Source organism: Catharus ustulatus, chromosome 4, assembly GCF_009819885.2.
Source record: "Catharus ustulatus isolate bCatUst1 chromosome 4, bCatUst1.pri.v2, whole genome shotgun sequence".
Lineage (NCBI taxonomy): Eukaryota > Metazoa > Chordata > Aves > Passeriformes > Turdidae > Catharus > Catharus ustulatus.
The window spans coordinates 62,611,906-62,634,524 of record NC_046224.1 but is presented as its reverse complement, the minus strand read 5'-3'; the positions used below and the strand labels follow the sequence as shown (position 1 = coordinate 62,634,524).

The following is a 22,619-nucleotide window of genomic DNA, read 5'->3' as shown; positions in this document are numbered from 1 at the left end:
ATGAAATTGGGGCCCAGGCTGTGGGAGAGGAAGAAGGGCTGCCAGGACATGATCCAGTCTTCCCCATTCCCACTTCTTGGACAGGTCTTGACTTTTTGGTACTGTAGCAAGAAGAGTGGGAGGGAAGGGGTAGACAGGTTCACTTACCCTCCAGAGTCAGTCTTTGAGTAATGTGTATTGCTTTATAATAATGATGAACAAAGTTACGAGTTCGTGTATTGTCTCTCTGGGGACTCATCACCCAGCTTGTTACAGTCGTTTCTTTCCTAATACAAGAAACTGGTTGTAGGCGTAATTCTGCTGTGGTGTGTGGGAGGGAAATCTTGGGGAACAGATGGTTCTTGGTTAACAGACTCCAGTGACTAAGACCGACTCTCAAAAAAGAATTAATCTATCAAGCTGATTTGCAGATGAACAGAAATAGGAAAAATAACCATAATACAAATGCAAAAATGAAAGATGAAGCAAGGCTGCCTGTTGCATGCTTGACAGCAGTATTTCTCCCTGGTAAAGAAATTGCTTTTTAATAGCTCTCTTATGAAGGGGATTCTCCAAGCTGTTTCTTTTTCAAATGCAAATTTATTTATCATTGAGAACAAGAGGGCAGAAAACCAGGCTCTCAAAACTCAGAATGAAAAAAAAAGAATTCTGCACTAGGCGAAACTTTGCATCCACAGATTTGTGTCTGCCTTCTTGAAGTGGAAACCATTAAGGGTGGAAGATCCACCAATATATACAATTGGAAGGGAAAAATTCTTAAGCTCATTTCAGTCCACTAGTGTTGATAAAACCACACTTATCCCTTAAAGGTCATGGTTTAATTACTGGCGCTGATAACGACTTTAATGACCGATACCGAACAATCTCCGAGTCAGGAATTAAAGCCTCTCCCTATGAAACGGGTTTTCCTCTACAAAATAAGTGCCCAGGACTGTGGGTTACTGCTCAGTCCTGAATAATCTCTTAAGAGCTCCTTGTCAGCCATTTGATACGCTGATGTTTCATTTTCAGGATGTTTAGCAATCCCACCAGCTGGGAGTTAGCATCTCAGCGTGATGTCCCAGTGTGACATCTGAAAGTGGTTCAATGGAGTGGCCCTTTCTTATATGGCAGTATTTTTTCAGGACTTCTTTGGTTGCTGTACTGATTGAAATGCAATTTTAGGTTTGTTAGGCCTGCAGACCCAGCACAGCTCAGGGGAGATTATTTAGAAGTCCATATCTATGGCAAACTTTTCAGTTCAGGGCTGACTGCAATGTAGTAGGGAATTCTCAACCTCTTATGTTAGCCAGTAGTCCAGGATACTCTGCAGTTGCTACTAAAAATGTAGCAGACAAGGTAGTTTCACTCGGGTTTAATAGCAATGCTAAGCAGTCTGAGACTTAAATTCTCCTTCCCTTTGACATTACAGTAAAAATGTCCATTTTTAAATTGAATGACAGTATATGCTCTAAACCATACTTAGCTACAAAAACTGATATTAAACTGCAGGACTAAGGGCTATCCAGTACAAAACATCCTGCAGTAATGTTTCAGAAATGGAATCTGCCCTGGTAAAATCATACCTAAACTGGCAAGGTCTTTTGAGCAACATGCAAAGAAATGCAGATTTCCATGCTGCAATACTGAACACAGATTAGCATCCTTTTGGAATCAGGCTTTAATCTTGGAGATGATCTTCTGATCTCCTGTTTCTGTGGTGGCACATCACTGATCTTTCTACCCTGTAGAACACAGATGGCTCCAGCATTATCAGTGTTGTATATTAGTTGTTATTTCTCTTGGTTCAGAGAGTGATGATCAGATATTATTATATAAAGTGAGTGTTTTCAGGAGATGCTTTTGGGCATGTGGGAGGGAAGAAAAAACAGTGTTTTGGAGAGTCATCTCTTCCAGTTTAAAAGGGAAGAAGATATTCTTGGTTTAGTACGTTTTTACTCTCTCTGATTTAGACAAAATTGAAATGCTCTGAGTGATGAATTGGCCAAATGATGGGGAGATAATAGATGTGCTGTTATTCCCGGAGAGAGGATGCCAAAACTGAATGCCTTTCGTTTGAAAGGGGTGAGTTGCCATAAAATGTTTCACATAAGGAAAATTGCATGGACCAGGATTTTCCTTTTCCTTTCCTCGTAGTTCTGCTGACCTGGTGAGCTAAAACCTTTTTGCTGTGAAAATGAGTCTGAAAGCAGCATATCTCTGCAGTTAGAGCAATCAGTATGTGAGATACTTGGCCATTAACTCAGATATTGCTGGAGAATACAGAACACACATTCACCACGGGGCACATGCCACTTCAGAGGTCATTTCTGCAGCTGCAGCACAGCAGTATTTCTCCTTTCCTGCTTGGGCACCCCATTTGGCTGCTTGGGGACCCTGACTCATGGGAGGTACAAAGAGTCCCAGAGAGCTGGAGATTCATTGGTATGGCAACCCCAAAAAAGGGTTTTGCAAAAGAAGAGCACGGAGGAAGGTGGAAGTCCAGTTGAGTATGAGAGTCCTCCCATCACAATTGCAGCTTCAGTGGTGAAAATCTGCTTGTGCTGTTGTGGTTCCCTCAGGCTGACAGGGATGACACCACAAAACAATTCCAGAATCTCTCTTAGATTAAAACACAGCAGTGGGCTTGTCATTTTCCTGTACAAGTGTGAGAAGCAGAAATGTCATGTGCTGAGCACAGAAAATCCAAGAACACCAAGATTAGTGTTTTCTCATTCTGTTACAAGTTATTTGGAATTACAGGTGTGATTTGGTGGGTGAATGGAGACAGAGACTGGCTGGGTGTGAGGCTGAGCATCCATCTGGAGGTGGGTTGAAGGCTGTGCCTGTTGATTGAAGGATAGAGCTGGTCTTTCAGGCTGCTGAGCCAAAGCAGGTAGCCATATGTTACCTTACAAGCCTGGCTCTCCCCTGCAGGGTCCAGGCTTGAGACATAACCAGAATTAAGAGATTATGATGATATTAAATTAGGCAATGCACTGCTAAGGGACTAATAAAGGAATTAAATGATAACTAATCTAAAAGCACACGCAACTATGAAACTACTAATTATCATTATAAATATTCTGAATCATATCCAACTTCAGTTGCGTTATAAATCTATCTCCCTAATCACTTCATGTCTATCCCCCACTTTCTCCACTGTCTCATACCAGGTCTTTTCAGATGAAGACATGATGGAAACTCCAACAAATTACCCAGTAGGGATCTTTTTTACATTACTGTGGACTTGGATTCATCACCATCTGTAGTTGTCCACACTCCAGAAGAAAAAAAACAAAAAAACCACCCTGTCCTCTTTTATTTTTTACCTGATTTTATATCTTCCTGTTTTCTGTTTTTGGATGTTTGGTTTTTGGACCACACTTGCACTTCACTTTATCCCAGCTCTTCTCAAATAGTCTGTCTCCAGTTACTTTTTCTCCTAGTTGATCCCATTAATGCTGTATTCATACTCAAGTTTGGTGAATGTTTTCAGTGCCTTTACTCAGGCAGTCTTGATTTGTATCGTTTTACTTGCATGATTGCCTGGGTACAGGTGGCTTTGAAGACTTTGCATCACAAAACTGCCCTGCCAGTATCCACTTCATGCTGGCTCATATTGTTTACCATATTCACTCACTAAGACACTTTTATTTTAGTTTTGACTCTTCCATGTGGTTCTAATTAAGGACAAGCAGTTACTCCTCTTGAGCACAGCCTGCATAACACAGCACCAAAGTGTTTGTCACACTCTGGTTTTGTGCTCCTGCAGCTTGTTGTTCTTGAGCTGTTTTAATATTTTTCTTCATAAATTCTCAGAAGAAGCATTTTTTGGTGCTCCATCAGGACCTCCTTCAAACAGCTTATCCCACTGTGGTAGCTGTACTGTATTCTCTAGAGATCCTAACTTTACAACCACGTAGTTTAGGGCAGATCTTTATGTATTGGGTTGGTTTTTTCCCCCAGGAATCTGGAAAACCTGTAGGCTGCCTCTACTGATTGTGGCAGAACAGGTGGAGAAATGACCTGTACTTCCCTCAGTGAAATACATAGTTAGGAGATTGAGTATAGCCTCATGCAAGCAGTATTTGCAAACATTGTGTATTTCTTACTTGTGTGGGAGGAGAGGTGCATTTCAGTACCTCTAGATGCTTGGTTGGGGTATGTTCTGTTTGTTTCTCCTCCTCTCCTTCTATCAGGGTTTTTTCACCAGTAGATTAAAGCATTAAAAGAATTTATAACCTCGTGGGACCATGGCCAAGGACACAGGCTCATTACTGGTAATCCCTGCTCAGACAGATGGGGAGGCTTTTGTGTACAAACAGCTTTTTGTTGTTCACAGAATCATAGAATACCCCGAGTTGAAAAGGGTCCACAAGGATCATCAAATCCAACTCCTGGCCCTGCACAGTTTAACCTGGTTGGAAACATTGCTCATTCTGGTGACACAAGGTCAAGTGATTTGTTACACCTGAGGCATAATTAGCCCAAGTGTTCATTTTTCTGCCTTGTATGGACTGGGTAACACAAAATTAATTGGTGCAGTCTAGAGTTGGAAGCTAAAGGCAGCAAGCATGAATTCCAGCTCAGCTTACATGGATTATCCTCTTTGGTCTCCCTTGGAAGCAGTATGAGTTGAAAATATACTTGCAGAGAAAAGCAACTTTTCTCTTGTTAGATGCATTGAAAAATGCACGTCAGTGTGAAAGATGTCTTGAGCCACAAATCCTGTGCTCAGAAAGTTTTAACATTCTGGTTTAACTGGAAGAATTGGCAGAGTGCCAGAGATTATAAATTAGGCTTGTTGATTACCCTCAGTAGTCTCTGAGGTGCCAGAGCAAGCTAAAACCTGAGCCTGGCTTAAGGACATTTGATATGGCTTTCTTCATACTGTTTAAAATATGTATGTGTTTCTTTCCGTACTAAAATAACTGGATTTCACTATTGTTAAAAAAACCAGACAAAAACAGACAATGAAAACAAAACACAGATAAAGTGCTACCTGACTGCAGACAAAACTCATCTTTCCCTGCCTTAGAGAGGAACAGTCTTGTGGGGTGTGTGAAATACCTCTCTTGTCTTTTACAATCAGGCCTGTCAGAATATTCTAGTGGGGTGCAACTGCAATGGCAGAGAGGGAGAAACACTTCAGAGGGTGTAGCTGAGCCATCTGTGGCAATGCTCTGATCTTTGTACAGAGAAGTGAGCGACATCTGCTCCTGGCAGACGTGTTACTATCGCAGGCTGACGGGAAATGGCCCTCCTGACAACAGGTATCTTTGTTGTGAAACAAGACAACACCTCCTGTTTCATGAGACCCAAGTGACTGGAAAAGGCAGTCTGCGTGACAAAAGGCTGCTACAGACTTCCTGGGATAGCTCTGGCTTTTCCCTACATCCAGATAATCTGACGAAGTTCAGTGGAATTGATTTTATTAATAACTCTTTTTTATTTTGTTTTTACCCATGGCCAGCAGTTGGTGAATTTTAAGAATGTTCATTATGGGCAGAACCAATTGAGCCAAGCATGATTAAAAAGAAGTCCATATTTTGAATAACATACAAAGAGGCTGGATTCAGAGAGAAGTTTTGATCTGTGATTCCAGACGAGCTTCTATAACCATATCCAGAAGGTTTCTATGGATTCTTTTGAGAGCTGGCTATAATCAGAGGCATTGGTTACAGTTTGTCTCCAGTAGCAGGGGTACTTGTAGAGCTAGACTGTGCTGCAAGTAGCTGACTCTATTTGGACAGATGGTTCTATCTTCTTAGAGAAGTTTTAATTTCCCTAAGCTGAAGGCTCCTTGGATGGAAATCAAGGATTACTTGTAACTCTCTTACTTCCTTGCTTGCTTGGAATAGTGACACTACAGAAAATCGGTTTACAATGATTAAGACATCCTTTCTTGGATGTTTTCATAGAGTATCAACTGTTTTCTTCTTCACTGGGTTGGTCCCTCATTCACAAGGCCCCTTACTTCTAGTAGTGTCCCTGCTCTTCCTATCAGTCTTCTAAATTGCATTAGCTTCTGATAATCTCTCAGGGATTTTCCTGTTAGTTTTCTCACTCTGTTTGCTGCCTGTAGCCTGACTGTGGGAATATGTTCACTAGTTAAGTGATAGGAAGGAAAAAAAGGCAGGTATTTAACAGGCTGGGGTACCTCAACTTAGGGATTTTCTTTTAAGCACCGCTCAAAAATTATGTTGTCGTGATAGAGATGACAAAAACATATGTGTGATGACATAAGAAGGCCAAAATACTTGTGTCAGATGAGCACAAAAGAAAAATGCTGAAATGAGAAATTGTCCTAGGTAAATCACAAAATCATCAAATGGTTTACGTTAGAAAGGACCATCACCAGTTCCACTCCTTGCCATAGGCAGGGACACCTTCTACTGTACCAGCTTGCTCCACACTCTGTCCAACCTGGGATGCTTCCAGGGATGGGGCAGCCACAGCTGCTCTGGACAACCTGTGCCAGGGTCTCCCCACCCTCGCAGGGAAGAATTGCCAAGAATATCCCATGTGAACCTGTTGATGAGAACAAGGTCCAGCACAACACCTCTCCTCATTGACTCCTCTATCACTTGGAGAAGAAAGTTCTCATCAATACATTCCAGGAACCTCCTGCAAAACTTCCATCTTTAATTGCTTGTACTGTTTGACATGTTCATAAATTCAGTATTCTTGGCATGAATTTCAGTCACTGAGACCAGCTGGCAGGAAATGGCTCACACTCGTGCCAGAAAGCTTTCTTTCGTTCCAAGACATCATGGCCACAGGTAGGATATCTGTTGGGAAAAGCCCTGGCTTTTCCAGGTTAACTCCTCACTTGTGACCAGTGACTTGTTCTTTTTTCTGGTAATCTTCCAGCACAGTTAATTCTAGAATATTGAATTACTATTCTACTGTACTCATTTCCCTGATGTTCAGCTCTCTACACTTGAGTACCCTCTCACTGCAGTGTTTGAAGAATCTTTGTCTTTTATTTGAGTAACTTTAAATACTTGATTCATTTTTCTTGATTTGTTCAGCTTCTACTGTGTGTGACATCAAAGAATTTTTACCTCCCTTTACCCTTTCAATTAAGGTGCACTTTGGTGCCCACATTACCCCTAATCCTCTTCATGGTGACATTCTCTGCTTTCTGCCTCAGAAGGAGGATGGATGAGGAAGTGCAGGACATCCACCCTAAGCTGCCATTCCTTTGGAAGAGCTCTTTGGAGGGACCCAAGTTCAGAAGACTGCATTTCAGGACTTGCCCAGATGTGCTCCTAGGAGCTAAATGGCCCAGATGTTTTGTCCTTGAAGCAAAATTTGGAATTGCATCCTAGCACTGTGTTTTACAGAGTGCTGCCTCCTCTGTGTCTGTGTGACAGCCAATATGCTCTCAAATGGGAAAGTAATTTTTGATAATTTCTTTAAATGTCTTTCCAAGTCTTTCTTGGTAATTTCTAACAACATCTCCAAAACGTCTCTGTTTGACACAGTCCTTAATCCTGGCTGGTTATCCTCAGGAACTCTCAGCAAACACTCCTGAAGTTCTCTGGTGTCCAAGCAGATGTGGCAGTGAAACTTTGAAGATCTGTGATTAAAAGCAGTGGATATGGAAAAGCAGAGAAAGATCTCATGTTGGGATAACTTTATCCTTACTGATATTTCCAAGTCCATACAATGACTCTCAAAGCCAGTGTTAATAAATTCTGCAGGGCAGGAACTGAGGAAGGGCACAGGGATCTGACTCTGGTTGTGACTGCTGACATGCTTTAGCAATTGACTCCTCTTGACCCATGGCCTCATTGGGGCAGAGTTATGGAGAAGGATGAGAAGGAAAACAGTCCTAGGAAATGTGTAAGAAGAAACATTTTCAGTGATTCCTGTAGGAAAAGCTCCAAGTGTTGTTATTCTCCTTCCCCGTCAAACACTGATGCTGATGTCAAAGTACCACCCATGGGGCACCAGGAGCATCTGTGATAAACATCAGAAAACTCCTTGTTCTATCCATGACTTATCCACCCACCTGTAACATGGCCCTAGAGATCATGGAAAGCTTTTCCATGTCTCTCAAATCCCTCATGCTCCTGTCCACAGCATCTGACTTGGAAATTCCATGTTCCAGATTCACTGCTGTGTAATTTGAGTATTCTTGCTAGAAAACAGCAGGCTTGGTCAGCAGCCAATTTTCAAGGAAACTGGCTATTCAAAACCACATCCCAAATAGCTAAATATACATATTAGTCTTAGCTGACCTTTATTGAAACTTTCTGTCCCTCTCCTTGTTTCTGTAGTCTTCATCTTTAAATAATCAGTTGTTTTGTTTACTAGATGGTGGTGGTGGGTTCTGTATTTCCACTACATTAGCTTTACTCAGGGGAAAGTAATAGCTCTGGATTGAAGCATAAGCCATTTGTTTTTCTGTAATGAGGAACGCTCTGCTGCCTGCTTTGCAACTGATGAGATGAATTATGCTTTATTTGCCTTGAGAAGAACTGTACTTAAAATCAATTTTCTGTCGAGAAAATGAGGCAGAGAGTGCAAAAAGGAGGGGGAAGTCTCTATCCCAATTAAAGCTTCCTGATCTGCATTTTCGCACATTTCTTGTCTAAATAATCCTGGTGTTTATTGCTGGAAATCTTCCAGGCTAAAGATTAATTGCTGGCTAATTACTTTGAAGCTGCCCAGTTATATCTCAAATTCGCTACAATGGCAATTCTTGAATAGTTGTGTACTTTCCTTCCTTAAATGTATTGGAGGATTTTATCAATGGCAAACACAAGTCTGATAAACCCTTTCAGCAGCACTAAACTGCAGACATCTGATTTTTTTTTTTAAGAGTTGTTTTCATGACTTTTGTACCTTCAGTAGTTGGAATTTGTGATGATCACTTGTATATTTATGATGCTGTCATTGAAATCACTGAGGGACAACACCCTGGGGGTGTTATTTTATGTATTTATACATAGGTTGTTCCCCTCCATTTGTATACCAATGCTCTTTTCAGAAGAGGGATTTCAAACACCCTGGGTTTAAAATTGTTCCACACAGCCAGTGAACACCTTTTTCTTTGAAGAAATTCTTGGCCTGATATTTTACTGCTTGGCCTGTGTCTCTCTTAGGATGAGTTATTTATTTCCTTCACAAGGAGCAATTCTTGCCTTTATTCTCCTGAATCATGCAAAGCAATCCCTTCCAGTTCTCTGTCTGAGAGGTGGAAGATTTTTACTATTTTTTCTTTTTTTTTTCAATTGAGCTCTCTCAACCTTAATGTTCTCATTGGTTCATCACATATGAGTTCCATTTTGTGAAAATTATTGGATTTTCTCCATTTTAAAGGTTGTCATGCCTTGAAATGTTCATGTTGTGATGTAAGCTACCAATCCTCCTAGAGAAGCTGATTTCCTGGCGCCTATTAAACACACCACACACCTGAGGAAAAAAAGGTTGTCTGTCTTGCTCACTCTTAAAAATTTGATGCTTTCTGGATCAGTCACCAATGCCTGATGGGGTGGAGGGAGATCCAGGAGTGCTGTCCAGAAAAGGAAGGAATACCCAGGCCTTTGAGAAGGCTTTGATAAGGCTAACTCACGTAAGCTCTTTTTTTAAAGTGGACCATGGCTTAGGCACTCTATTTTTCATTACCTTGTATTTGCTTCACTGAAAGTGCCTCCTGAGGAAGATGTGAAGCCTTTGACATTTTGCACTGCTCAGTGGTTCCTTTATTTCTCAGCCGTGCTGTTCCACAGATGTGCAATTTACCCTTTCTTTGAGGTTTTTGTATCTTTGGAAAAATTTCTGATTGAAGGATTGGTAGGCAGAAACCTCTCTGAATTATCGCATGCTTCAAGGCAAGAGCAGGAAATACCAAGAGCTGCAGATGTTCTTTGGAAAGGGAGGTCAGAGCTTAGGAGGGCAGCACTAGGGGAAGTGTCCATCAGACACACTCAGCTAGAATGTTGGGAGAAATTCCAGATGTCCTGTTTTCACATTTTTGACAATGTATGGTGAAAATACAGAGCTCTGGTTAGTATTATAAATGGGAATTTCCTGATTATAGAATATGAAATAAGAAATTCTCCCCTCTGTTGAGGGGCAGCACAGCCCATACTGAACTTACATCCTAGCTTGAGGTTAAAAATGAGAATAGCAGCATTAGGATTCTCAAAAAGACACTGCAATCAGGGTAAGGTTATTACTGGTTTTTGGTTTCAATAATATTGGACAACTTGAAGTCAAAGGCCTTTCCTTTCTCTTCAGTGTAATTTTGTGGCAGTCCCTTCAGAAGTGCTGCTGACCTGGCCAATCTCTTCATGTAATTCCAACAGTACATCAGGCCAGTCCACTGAGTGTGTTTTATATTGGCAGATGGCTTCTAAAAAGAAAACACAGAACAATCCTTAGGCCTCACACAGTTACTGGGGATTTATTATTTATGCTCTTGGTGAGTTCATCAGAATTTAGGGATGCAATTACGGTTTACCTTCAGACTAAGCATCATCTTTATGTTAAGTACTCCTTGAACTGCAGGAAGCAGTATAAAATAAGTTGCATTTGTTTTGCCTTTAAATCTCCCTTCATTTCCCTGTAAAGCACAGACAAGTCTGAACCCTTCAGCTCCCATAAAAGAAGCAGCAGACTTTGATTAAGCAGCTGCTCCTGTTATCTGATTTAATGGTGACAATGGTACTGAATGTTCCTGTGGTGCAGAAGGTTTCCAAAGCAGTGTGCTGACTTGTGCACTTGCATTTGGAAATTGCCTTCATCCTTCAGAGGAATGCAGTGAATCATTGGAGGGGATGAAAAACTGCAGCAGCTGAGTGGCACGTGGTAGCAGCAGGCACAGAAGCCGAAGGGAATCTGCAGTGGGAATGTCAGGAGGAGATGTAGGAAGAATTTAACTGTCCAAGGCTGGCACTGCAGAAGTGCTGCTCTTACTTTATATGCTGTGACGGAAATGGAGAAAGGGCTGATTCATTATTTCTCTGCCTTTGCATTATTTATGCCAAGCAAATAGAAAATAACTCATTTCATGGTGTTTGCCACCCTCTTTGCAACAGAACAAATGTGAACTAATATTTCTGGGAGTCCCACAAGATGGCTTTGGTCTCATGTGTTCTCTGAGAAACCTTTCCATTTTGTATCCCATCAGGGTTTGCTGGCATCTCTCAGGACATGATGTATATTTGGAGAGCCAGTGTAGCATTTTGTTAGAAAACAAGCTTTTTGCAGACATTTAGGGCTGTTGGTGCCCGGGGATTCAGTTCCTACAGTCCAGCCAGCTCTCACCAACACCTTTGCCCATTAATAAGGCTATCTATTTTCTGGCCTAGCCACACTGATGAAAGATGTGTGCATTCAGGGGCAGCTGAGAACAGTGAAATGGTTTTGTCTTGTCCTAGCTTGGGCTAAAGTTTCATGTTTACGAAGGATGTGCAGCTGTGTGGCAATTTAAGTACAGAGCTGTTGTGCATAATGGAGAAGGCTAATGATTCTTTTATCACCTCTTCATCCCTAAGATCCTCAAGGTTTATCTGGATTTGCTTGTCAGATAAGCAGGAAGATGATAATCCTTTAGTCAAACAAACAAAAAAATACTGCTGTTAGGATCAGTTTAATCTTTCATGTGTCTCTTAATACGTTTAATTCATGTCACACAATTTCTGCTTGTTTATAAGCACTGGGCACATCAAAGGCAGAAGAAACTCTAAGAAAACAAGAAGCTATGGTAGTGAAGGTATTTCCAAACTTGGTGTCACTTGCTACACTTGGTGTGTAGGCTACAGAGGAAAGCAGACACCCCAAAAACACAGAGCTACTGAAAAGTCAGTTGGTTCATCCTCCTGCCCCAAGGCAGGTTCAGCTGTTCCCTGCCTTTCCTGGCACTGTTTATCTAGGCAGCTCTTAAAGGTGTCCAAAGGTGGTGTGGTTCATCCTTTGTATCCCTCAGTAATCACCCTCTCTCAGTATTATGTGTTCCTGTCAATAGACTTGTTACCTTGGAGGTGTGATTATCCTTTGGAATCTAGATTATACCTCTTCAGATCCCACAGACATTCTGTGCTATTGATTCCTTCTACCTTTCATGATGTCCCTTTGCTCCACCCCCCCCACCCCCCCCCCCAAAAAAAAAAATGGAAAAAGAAAAAAAAAGGAAAGGATCTTTTTGTACTTAACAGTTTCTATTAATCCACTTGAAATGGCTCACGTACAATCCTACAGAAATGTGTCTTGGAAAGAGCTATGGATCATACTTATAGGAAAAAAGGGCTGGAAGATGGCTTGAGAGGCAAACAAGATGCACACATATTCAGTTAAAACTGTTGGTGGCACTCAGCAGCTTCAGGAGTGGGGATTATTGAGATGCCCCATACTTTCATCCCAAAAGCACTGGACTCCTCTGCCATGAACAAAGAGTGATAGCAGACAAAGAGCAGCAAAGGAAGAGGAGGAGCAAGACTGTGCCCAGTTCCCCTCCTCTCTGCAAGTCCTTGGTAGAACCACCTAGCCTGAGCTAATGCTGCACAGGCTTTCCCACTCCACACTCTGCTCTCCTGCTCTTTATCTCCTGTTTAGGTCCTACAGGCAGCCCTCGAGGTCAAGTAGCAAGTGATTGCAGATGTGGACACACAGGAATTTTGGTGGCTCTCTGAGGATATGAGTGGTGACAGAGAATATTCATATATCTCTTCAGGGCCGTGCATTACCCCCTGTATTTTTGTTCTATTTCCCTTGTGAGGGAACAGGTGAATGGACTATTTTATTGTCTCACCTGTGTCCCCCCAGACAGGAATTCTCTTTTGCATTGATTGATGTAATCAGACTGGCTGCTAATGAAAGCGATCTCAGCAGCCTAATTCTGTACCTGATCTCTCTCTGTTTGTGCTTCAAGGTCTTTGACAGGGTCCGAGAAGATTGCCCTAATTTCCACGAGAAGATTAAGCCTATTAATGCTGAACTCACTCAGCCCAAGCTGGCCATCAGTGCTGAAGACGAGGAGGAGCTTCTGACCCGGGTCAATGTTGTGTTCCACTGTGCAGCCACAGTTCGCTTTGACGAACCCCTCAAGTACGTCCTGCTTGTCTGTGTGTGCTCAGTGTGATCCAGGGTGCACCATGGCACTGCCCAGAGCATCCCTTGCATGGCTGCAGTGCTAATTCCCCACTTCCATGTTCGTGCTCCCCGTGGTTCTATGCTGAACGTGCAGGGGGTGTGCTCGGAAAAGGCCGTGTGTGGATGCATGTCAAAAGGGAGCTGTCTTGGCACAGTCCCACGGGAACAGAAGGAAGAACTGCAGGATTGGCTTGTAATAAGGGAGTGACCTAAAACTGGATGGGGAAATGTGTGGTTTAAGCCATCAGGGAGATGTTTTGGCAGAGCTGGAGACAGCTTGAAGTGAAACTGTGTTGTGTCTGTCTCTAAAGCTGGTGTTGTTAATGGCCTTTCTTTGTCGCTGAGTAGCTGGAGAGGGAAATGAGCTGTGGTTTGAGAGAACAGCCCATCACAACCTTTAAAACACCCAGCTCTCACTGTAATTAACTGTTTACAATAAGTGCTTGGTTTCTGAAGGAGTTCCTTTGGAAATGCCTGTCCAGGCAGGTTTTTCCATTAAGAAAAACTAGCAGAAATAAACCACTGAAACAAGATTAGATGTGTAAGTGCTTATGTGCAGATTGTCCGGTTCAAACCAAGGTGGATGATCTGCACTGCCAGATCCTCCTACTCTTTTTGAAAAACACTGAAGCTGTGAGAGTAGAAAACACAATTCATCAATCACAGTATCAGTCTTTATTTGCTCATAAGCTAAAGAGATACCCACTATGTCCACCATAAATACTTGCTTTTTAAAACAACTAATTAGAGAAACTCCAGAGAGAAAGCAGCTCTTGATGTGGTCTTCAGCCAATACATAAGTAACCACAAATGTTCTTAAATCAATGCACAAATTAGCTCACTTTAAAAATAAGTCTCTGTGGCATGAAACATCAAAGGGAAACCACATTTTTACTAGGGAGGATAGTTAGAAAGAAGCTAAAAATTTAAAAGGTTATCAGCTTGCAGGCAGTGGAGAAACTATTTAAAGACTGATTGTATGTGATCTGTCAAAATCTAACAGAACAAGAAAAATTATGATTAGAAGGCAAAATATGAGAAGTTCTTGAACTCAAATTATTCCTGACTGAATAATAAAATATACCAGATGGGTAAAAGTTTTACCAACGTGGAAGCACAATATTGCTACTCAGTTAAGAATTTTGAGCAGCAACTTGATGATGACACAAATATAATTATTTTTTCAACGTGGCAGAAACTCCAAGATAACAGCAGAGTATGTAAAGCCAGTAGATAAGGAAGGGACAAAAGCTTTGCTGTGAAGATGCTGGAGAAACAAGCAAAAAAACCCACCAGGGTTAGATGATATTCCCTTGGAAGGCTAAAGGACCTCCAAGAAACTCAGCAGAAGTCTGTGCTAGGCCCATGTTATGAACACACTTTTGTTTACCACTTCTCAGAAGGGATGCAGTCAAAAAGAAATGTGCATAGAAAAGTAAGTTTTGTCAGAAGGGTAGCTCAAGTAGAAGTATTCATCCTGCTAGAAGGGTGGGAGAAAATTAGAATCTACAGAAAATGCTTCTCTTTAATTGCAGCATGTAAAAGAAAAGTATCTCTAGTTTTAGATACTGTAATCCAAATATTGATCATGCTCTTTAGTTGATGTTTTCATTCCTTTGGACTATTTACAATTTCTCTTCAACATAATTAAGTGTTTTTAGTGTACTCTGTGCTTGATGGCATAATTCCTAGCACTGTACATGTCTTTGAAAGCTTCTGCTCCTGGGCTGAGCAGATTGCATATTCCTGAGCCTACTCCCTTCTGTACAGGAAAGTGTCTCTATTCCAGTAGAAAGCATGCAGCAGAGTCTGCTGGCTGAGATCTGTTGCAGATTGTCTCTAGGACAACTTCTAGCTATGCTGAGTGCTTGAAGGTCAGCCTTGCTAACCAGGACATTCTTTCTCTTATGCTTATCAGTTTCTGTCTCCGTTCCTTGGGAACTTAAGCTGTTATCTCTAATTGTGTCTTCTTTGATTATGAGTAGCTTCTAACCGAATGAGAGTGGGTTTAGATTAGATATTAGGATGAAATTCCTCCCTGTGAGGGTGCTGGGGCCCTGGCACAGGTTTCCCAGAGAAGCTGTGTCTGCCCCATCTCTGGCAGTGTTTCAGGTCAGGTTGGATGGGGCTCTGAGCAACCTGGGCTAGTGGAAGGTGTCCCTGTGGGACTGGATGATCTGTAAGGTCCCTTTCTGTGATGCTATGAATTTGTTTTATTTCTGGGCCCAAGGACCCTTTCCTGCTTTCTGAAACCATGTGTTCATCTGACTTGGCAGTGGTCTTCCAGAGAAGACTGAATGTGTGCCATAGGAACCACAGTGCCACAGTGGATGAGAAATACATGGTCATATTCCAGGAAGGGGTAGCCACCAGGTCACATTTAGAGATGTGAGTGAGGTCTTGTGACCCTTCAAACTGAGTAATATTTGAGTAATATTTGAGAGACATTCAGTGTCTGGAGCAGTGAATCCAACAGCATTGCTTTCAAAGCTGCTTTCACACTTGCATTTCACTGACACTTTCTGCTCCCCCATGCCCCCTGCTCTTCCCTGACTTCCCTTTCCACGATGAGGTTTAGGTAAGGCTCAGCCTTCATACATTCTTCCCAGTGAAATGCTTTTTTCTTATTCCTTAGACATGCCCTGCAGCTGAACGTGATGGGCACGCAGCGGCTCCTCGAGCTGGCCCGGCAGATGCGGAACCTCGAGGCCTTCATCCACATCTCCACTGCCTATGCAAACTGCGTGCGGAAATGCATCGAGGAGATCATCTACCCACCCCCAGCCGAGCCCCAGAAGCTCTTTGATTTAGTAGAGTAAGTAGGAACTGCACTGCCCCTTCCAGTGCTGGCTTCCCTTCATCTGCAGCAGACCTGGGAACTGTTCAGGAACTGTTCCTGTTCCTGGGAACAGGATCAAGTGGGATTTCTGTTTAGTTACCGCTGTTTCTTGGGTTTTTTTAAAGACTCTGTTTTCATGAGAGTGCAGTATTAAGTTGTGCAGGAGTGTATTTTCTGCCCGGAATGGAGCTGCCGCTTTCTGTAACACTCAGCTCTGCTGCTGCCTTAGTAAGAACTGATTTCTTTCATATACCTTATTTCTTTTATCTCTTCAGCTACCCAACGTTGTTTCCATTTCATTCAGAAATCCTGTGGCACTTAACTGGAGTTCTATGGGGATGAGTAAGAAACAGGCCTTTTTAGACAGTTCAGTGTGAATCATTTAGGTTGGAAAAGACCTCTAAGATCACCAAGTCCAAGCTTTGATCACCACTTTGTCAAACAAACCAGAGCACAGAGTGCCACATACTGCTGGGTTTTGAACACTTACAGGATTGGTGACTTTACCATGTGCTTGGGCAACTCCTTCCAATGCCTGGCTGCCTTTTCAGTGAAGAAAATCTTGGTGATTTCCACCTGAACCTCTTCTGGCACAGCATGAGGCTATGTCCTCTCAACCTGGACAGGAATACAGGGCTTCGATGAAACAACAAAAAAAGTTTGGTTAACTGAACTTACCAAAATAAAGAATAATTAGAAAGAATAACAAAAACAGCTGATAAAAGCCCCAGGAGACATTCTCCTTAAAATAATTTTCCTACAACTGTTGATTTATTTTCATTATTTTCTAGTGGGTGATGTAAGCAACTGATCTGTGATCTCTTAACCCAAAAAGCTGGTATAAAATCTGTATTCTTCTTTATTTAGGGTAATGGAAGATGAAATTAATTAATATCCACCAAGAGAACCTCTGATTTTTAATTTATTTTTTTTAATAAAAGTTTATCTTAAGAAATAATTTAACTGTCTAAGCACCACTCCAGAAAAGCTAGTACAAACTAGTTTTTCTATTTGAATTTCTCTAGTAGCCCATGTTTTTGGGTATGTTTACTTCCAGCTAGCAGTCATCAATGATTTATCATTTATTCAGTAAGTGGAGCATGATAAAAACTTGAGAAATGTCTCAGTGCATTAGAGCAATGGGCTCCCTGGCCCAGTACCTTGCCCTCAAGAGTGTCACTGAGAGATGCTATTTAGGGTAACTGCACCAGCCTGGATACTCCTTTCTGTTCCCCTCACAGAAAGCTGAAGAGTCTCAGCCTTTTTACTGTCTCCTCATGTGCTGATGTTAGTTGTCCTTCCTCTCTACCTGTTCTTTAACTTTACTCCCTCCCTGAGCTGTGGAGTCAGACAAAACTTCATGCAGTACTCAGGATGAGGTCACTCAAAGTTTTATTTAAATAGCTTCAAAATTACACCGCTGGTCTCATTCTCAGTACCTGATGATGGCCAGCATTTAGTTGGTTTTTTGGGGTTTTTTTGTCTGCTGCTACTCACTGACAGGGAGGTTTCAGAGCTGTCAGCTGTGATTCAAGAGCTACAGTCTCCAGTTCTGAGCTCAGCAACCTCTAACACCAGTTCTGATAGACTGCTTTTCCCTAAAAGTAAAGCTGCTCTGTCATCTTTTTGCTCACTCACTCAGTTTTAAGTCCTTTGGCGTTCATCAGTGTCAAGACTCCATTTCACTGTCCCAAAAAGCTTATCATCACTCGCAACTCTGAAAACAATTAGTGTTGCTGGCTCAGATTAGAAAAAAGACTGCAGCACAGGTCTGATTGCTAGTCAGAAGTGTGGAGAAGGGCTTGGCTACCTCAGAGGTTGTTACTTGAGCTGCTTCATATAAAACATTAAGAATTTATGTATCATAGCTTGAAAATGCAGCAGAGAGGATGATGTTTGAGATGCACCTTTAATATTTGCCATGCAAGTGAAAGAAATAGTGTGTGGATATCAGGATACAGAAGGTTTCAGAGAGAGGAGTAAGAAGGATCAGAATTTTACCTTCGAAGGGGAGGGAGGGAAAGCAGACAAGGCAATATAAACTACCTTCAAAAACGGGGAGAAATACAGATTATGTTTTGCATCAGCCAGCTGTGGATGATTCCCTTCACTGCCAGCCTTGTCTTAAGCCGCTGCTCTGCAAGTGCTTTAAGAGGGATAATTGAACAACTGGATGCAATAACATCCATTTAACAGTGCTTTTGGCCATGCACGTGATATGTGTTTATGATTACTTATTCCCTTGAAGTCTCAAGGAGGACTCCCAGCTGTTTCTTTTTCTGCTCTTGTCCTCCTGTTACATCTTGCTGTTTCAGTATTCTGATATTTAACCTGCAAGTAAACCCTGAGGCTTAAGCTGTGTAAACCAAAAGTCACACTTCTAAGTGCTGCCAGGCCAATAGGGGAAACATGTAATCTGCTGCATCAGGCATGGTTTGCCTTAATCTAAAGCTGAAGGAAATCAGCTTTGAAGGGTGTGCTGAGGTAAGGAACACAGCACACAGCAAAGTCTCAGCTGAAGCTGAGGTTGGTTATTGCAGAAAATACAGATCCATCATTGCTTACAAGAGTCTTACTAATGCAAAGCCATTAACACAGAAAGTTGTGTTTCCCCATGGTAGAGTAATTTGGTGCATATAATGGAGAAGTTATTAATTGTTTAATTTGCATTGTTTGCTAGGAAGGGCCAAATGCAGCAGTTAACAGAAGCAGCAGCTTTTGTGAGTTAGCATTCCAGAATCTTCCAAGCAGGTCACAAAGCAGTTCCCCTTGCTGAAGTGTCAGCTCAGCTTCCCTGATGGGAATGTTGGTCAATCAGATCACCTGGCAGGATAGTACCCTTGGGACAGGTCCTCAGATAATGCAGAGACCTCTCTGGAAGGATAAGGGCAAGGGGAAATTGCCTCTGCTTGTACTTCTACACCCGTTCTTGCTTGGTGAGAATGCAAATCTACAACACACTATTATGAAAAACAAAAAGGGAAGGCCAAAAAGACTTGCATACAGCTTAACCTGAGTTCCCAAATTAACTTAGTCTTCCTGCAGGCTCTGTAGAAATAGCCATCTCCTTTTGGTATGCTGGTAATTAGCTACTCCACAGATTCAAACAGTAGCAGTTTAGCTGAGACCCTGAGGTTCAGTGGCTGCCTAAGTGGCTTTGCAGAATATGTCAATATTAAGTGCTGCTTGTAACCTCTGCATAGTTCACATTTTATGTTCAAATGCTTTCTTCTGCCTTGTTTCTGCAGCACGGACCAGGCCTGCAAAGGAAGGTGTTTGTGCCTCCATAGGGCTTTTTTATTTAAAGAAAAATATCCTATATACTACAAATTGTTCCATTTTTAATGCATTCCAAAACTGTGAGATTTGCTGTGTCCAGCCTTCTCCTGTGAATCAGTGCTTTCTCATAAAACAATTTCCGATCTGTGCCTAATGAGAGCCATCTGAAAAGTGCTGTGCCACCTGAGCCACCTGTCTTTGAAGGCTTGACAGGATCGAGCAATTTTTCAGGTGTGACAGTCAGCATCGTATTTCTCTCCCCTTGACCTCTGCCTTTTTCTGAAATTCAAGACAAGGAGGGGTGAAGTGAGGATCTGCAGGAAGCAGTATCCTTGCAATGCCCCTGGGAAGAGTCCACCCCTTCAGACTGAACCGTAAGTCTGTTGACTTAATTACAAATTGGATTATAGGAGCTAATCTTCGATTCTGTGGTGTAACACCAGGCTGCTGGGAGCCTGTCAGGGACTGGCAGCGAGGGCTCTGGAAGCACAGCCAGTTCTTGTCCTTTAGACCCAGATGCTGGCAGGCCCTGTGAGGTCCTGGTGCTGTGCCAGGGAAGAGCCTTTGGGTGTAAGGCCCTTCCTGCAGCTCCATGGTGGTAAGGGCTGCTTTTTAAAAGCTATCTGCATAACTGCTTCTGACAGATTAAGTGCTTGAATATCTTCAAAAAATAGAAAACAACTTGGCTGAGTTCTTTTGGGGTTTTTTGGTGGTTTGGTTTTGGTTGGTTTTTTTTAAGCACCAGCAGTTTCATGTGTGAACAAACCTGTGGAAAGCCTGCTAGAAGGAACATCTAACACTGCAAATGGTGGAAATCCACTGTTGGAATAATATCCTGTAGGACGTTGTTCCAGCTTTTGAGACCTTTGTGTTGTTACATGACTTGCTAATTCTAGGTTACCTGGAATATCCAGAAACATATTTGGGCATATACAGGGACTGTGTTGGCTAAGGATGAGCACTGCCTGGTGGGATTCCTAGCTGGGAGAGTTCCATCAGGCTGTAGACCATGGCAATATTTATGTTACAGTCTGCAGTGAAGCGTTAACCTTGCAAGAGATTACTCTGAAGTGAGTTTGTAGAGTACCTGAATTGGAGCTGGACATTGTACCATGAAGCTCACTGGGTTTATTTTTCACTTTGAAGACAAAAGTAACCTTCTCACACAGAGCTGTTTTAAATCCAAACCTAAAATAGTTTTGGCTTATCATGTGTTTCAGGTGAGGATTCCTGTCTCACTGGTCAGTTTTGCCCAAGTCTTTTCTGTCCCTGCAGGTGGATGATGATGTTCTCCTTGCTTCCTGTAGGTGGTTGGATGAATCCATCATTCAAGACATCACACCCAAGCTGCTTGGGGAGTGGCCCAACACTTACACCTACACCAAAGCCTTGTCAGAGTACCTGATTCAGCAAGAGAAAGGAAACTTGAACATTGCTATCATCAGGCCATCCATCGTGGGAGCCAGCTGGCATGAGCCTTTCCCGGTAAGCATGAATACACAATTCCCTACCAAGAACCGTTGGATGCAGCTGGAGCTGTGGTACTGTCAGGAATCTGTCCCTTCTTGTAGCAGTGTCTTGAGAAACAGGTGTCCACCTCATAGGGAAATGTGTGGAAGAGGTGGAGATCCTGTGCTGGAGCAGAGCAGCAAGCTGCCTTCAGCATTTTCAGGAAGAACTCCTGTGAAATTTAAGCAATTATAACAAGATCTGGGATAGTTATGGTGCAGAATGCTGGTCTTGCAATTGATTGTCCATTCAGGCACACGAGGGGAGTTTCTGTGCTCAGAGTGTGGGATCTGAGGGTCAGTCATACTCCTGGTGCATTCTGGTTGAGGTACAAATGTCAGGCACTCAGTAATTAAATGCAGCTGTACTTTGGAATGAGATCATTCATTAAGCTAAATATACTAATAGGAATAACGTGCCCTAACATTGCAGCCAAATTGGAAAGGCAGTACAAAGTCACCTTTGGCTTTCATGCAGCCTGAATTGTGCCAGAGATGGCTGAGATACAGCCAAGGCTCTGGGCCAAGCTCCCCATCTTGGAAAGGCAGAGAGCTCTGTTTGGTGTCACAACCTGTTCCAGGTCAAACAGCTCATCACTGCTCTGAGCTCCAGCTCCCACAAGTGGCAGCTTCCCTGACCTGAAGTAGGGTAGGATTTAATATGAGTGGTGTGGTTTGGTTTGGTGAAATTAGCTGCAGTGACCAAATCACTCTTGGTGACAGCTGCATGTTGTCTGTAAAGGGTAAGTATCACTCCAGCTGTTTTCAGCAAGTGTGGCAGCACCAAGACACTGTGGTGTTTAAAACCAAATTTTATTCCTGAGGCCAGAGGATAGGAAAGAAGTGGTTTCTAAGAACAAACTTGAATTCTGTTGTTGATGAGTAAATTGCAGGCAATGCATCCCCTGGTACTGGTTGGCATCCTGGCAGCTGTCCCAGATGGGCTGGCATCCATCTAAACTGGTGTTCTCCTTCCTTCTTTGTCTACACTACACCACTGTCATCCTTTAGAAGACTGTGTGTAAGCAGTACATCATTGAAGGGAGCACTAATCATTCTTCTTTTCCACAGGGTTGGATTGACAACTTCAATGGGACCAGTGGAATATTTATTGCGGTACGTCTGGTTACTATTTAAGCTCCCCTTAAAGCAGAGTTTGAATTACTAAAATAACAATTCTGATGCTACTCCACAGCCTCACTTAGAAACTGTGTGCAATAAAGGACCACAGGAGTTTTCTGAGTCTGGGAGAAGGATGTCACACACTTGCCACACATTTGTCAGCCAGCAGGATCCAGAGGATGGTCTGTTTGTGCTGAGCTCAAAAAATGATAATGAGAAAGTATTCATATTGCTGGTTCACTAAAACGTGAACTCTGAAAAAAACCAAAGATTTGGACACATTTGGCCAAATTTTCAAAGAAAAGGCAAAAGATGTATCCTTGAAATGAGGGTAATTCACAGGTGCCACAGCTTGAATCTTTTAACATAACTTTATTTTCCAGGCCCGGTTACCACACTGTCAATACAAGGCAGCAGTATATATCCTTCCATTTGTCTCTGTGTATATTATTTCCAAATCCTCTTGTTATCTCTCCACATTACCGAAGATTCTTGCTCCCACTTGCAACTGCTTTGTACAGGATTTCTCCCTGTACAGACTACACCTAAATAATGTGTATGATTGATTCAGACTCTGCCAGTCACATGGATAATCTGCTATGTTTTTTCCTAACTTGATAAAATACTGCCTCTAAGATGAAAATAATCATTACAATTAATACATGGAAAGAGTAAAGTTGCATACCTTTTCTCCTGCCTTATTTTTTTTTTCTGAACTAAAATCACTGCCTTAGGTCTCTCTGTCAATCCATAATGCTGTATAGCTCTGGGCAGATATTTAT

At 42.3% G+C, this 22,619-nt stretch overlaps 1 protein-coding gene across 4 annotated transcripts in view; it reads left to right on the top strand.

Moving 5' to 3' along the window:
- Positions 1 to 22,619, top strand: part of FAR2 (fatty acyl-CoA reductase 2) — a 122,362-nt gene that overhangs the window by 80,665 nt on the left and 19,078 nt on the right. For all 4 annotated transcript variants that reach the window (XM_033057395.1, XM_033057391.1, XM_033057393.2 and 1 more), the window contains 4 exons: positions 12,869 to 13,044; positions 15,725 to 15,904; positions 20,515 to 20,692; positions 21,787 to 21,831. In XM_033057395.1, the coding sequence (XP_032913286.1) occupies positions 12,869 to 13,044; positions 15,725 to 15,904; positions 20,515 to 20,692; positions 21,787 to 21,831 (579 nt within the window). The remainder of the gene's footprint in view (positions 1 to 12,868; positions 13,045 to 15,724; positions 15,905 to 20,514; positions 20,693 to 21,786; positions 21,832 to 22,619) is intronic.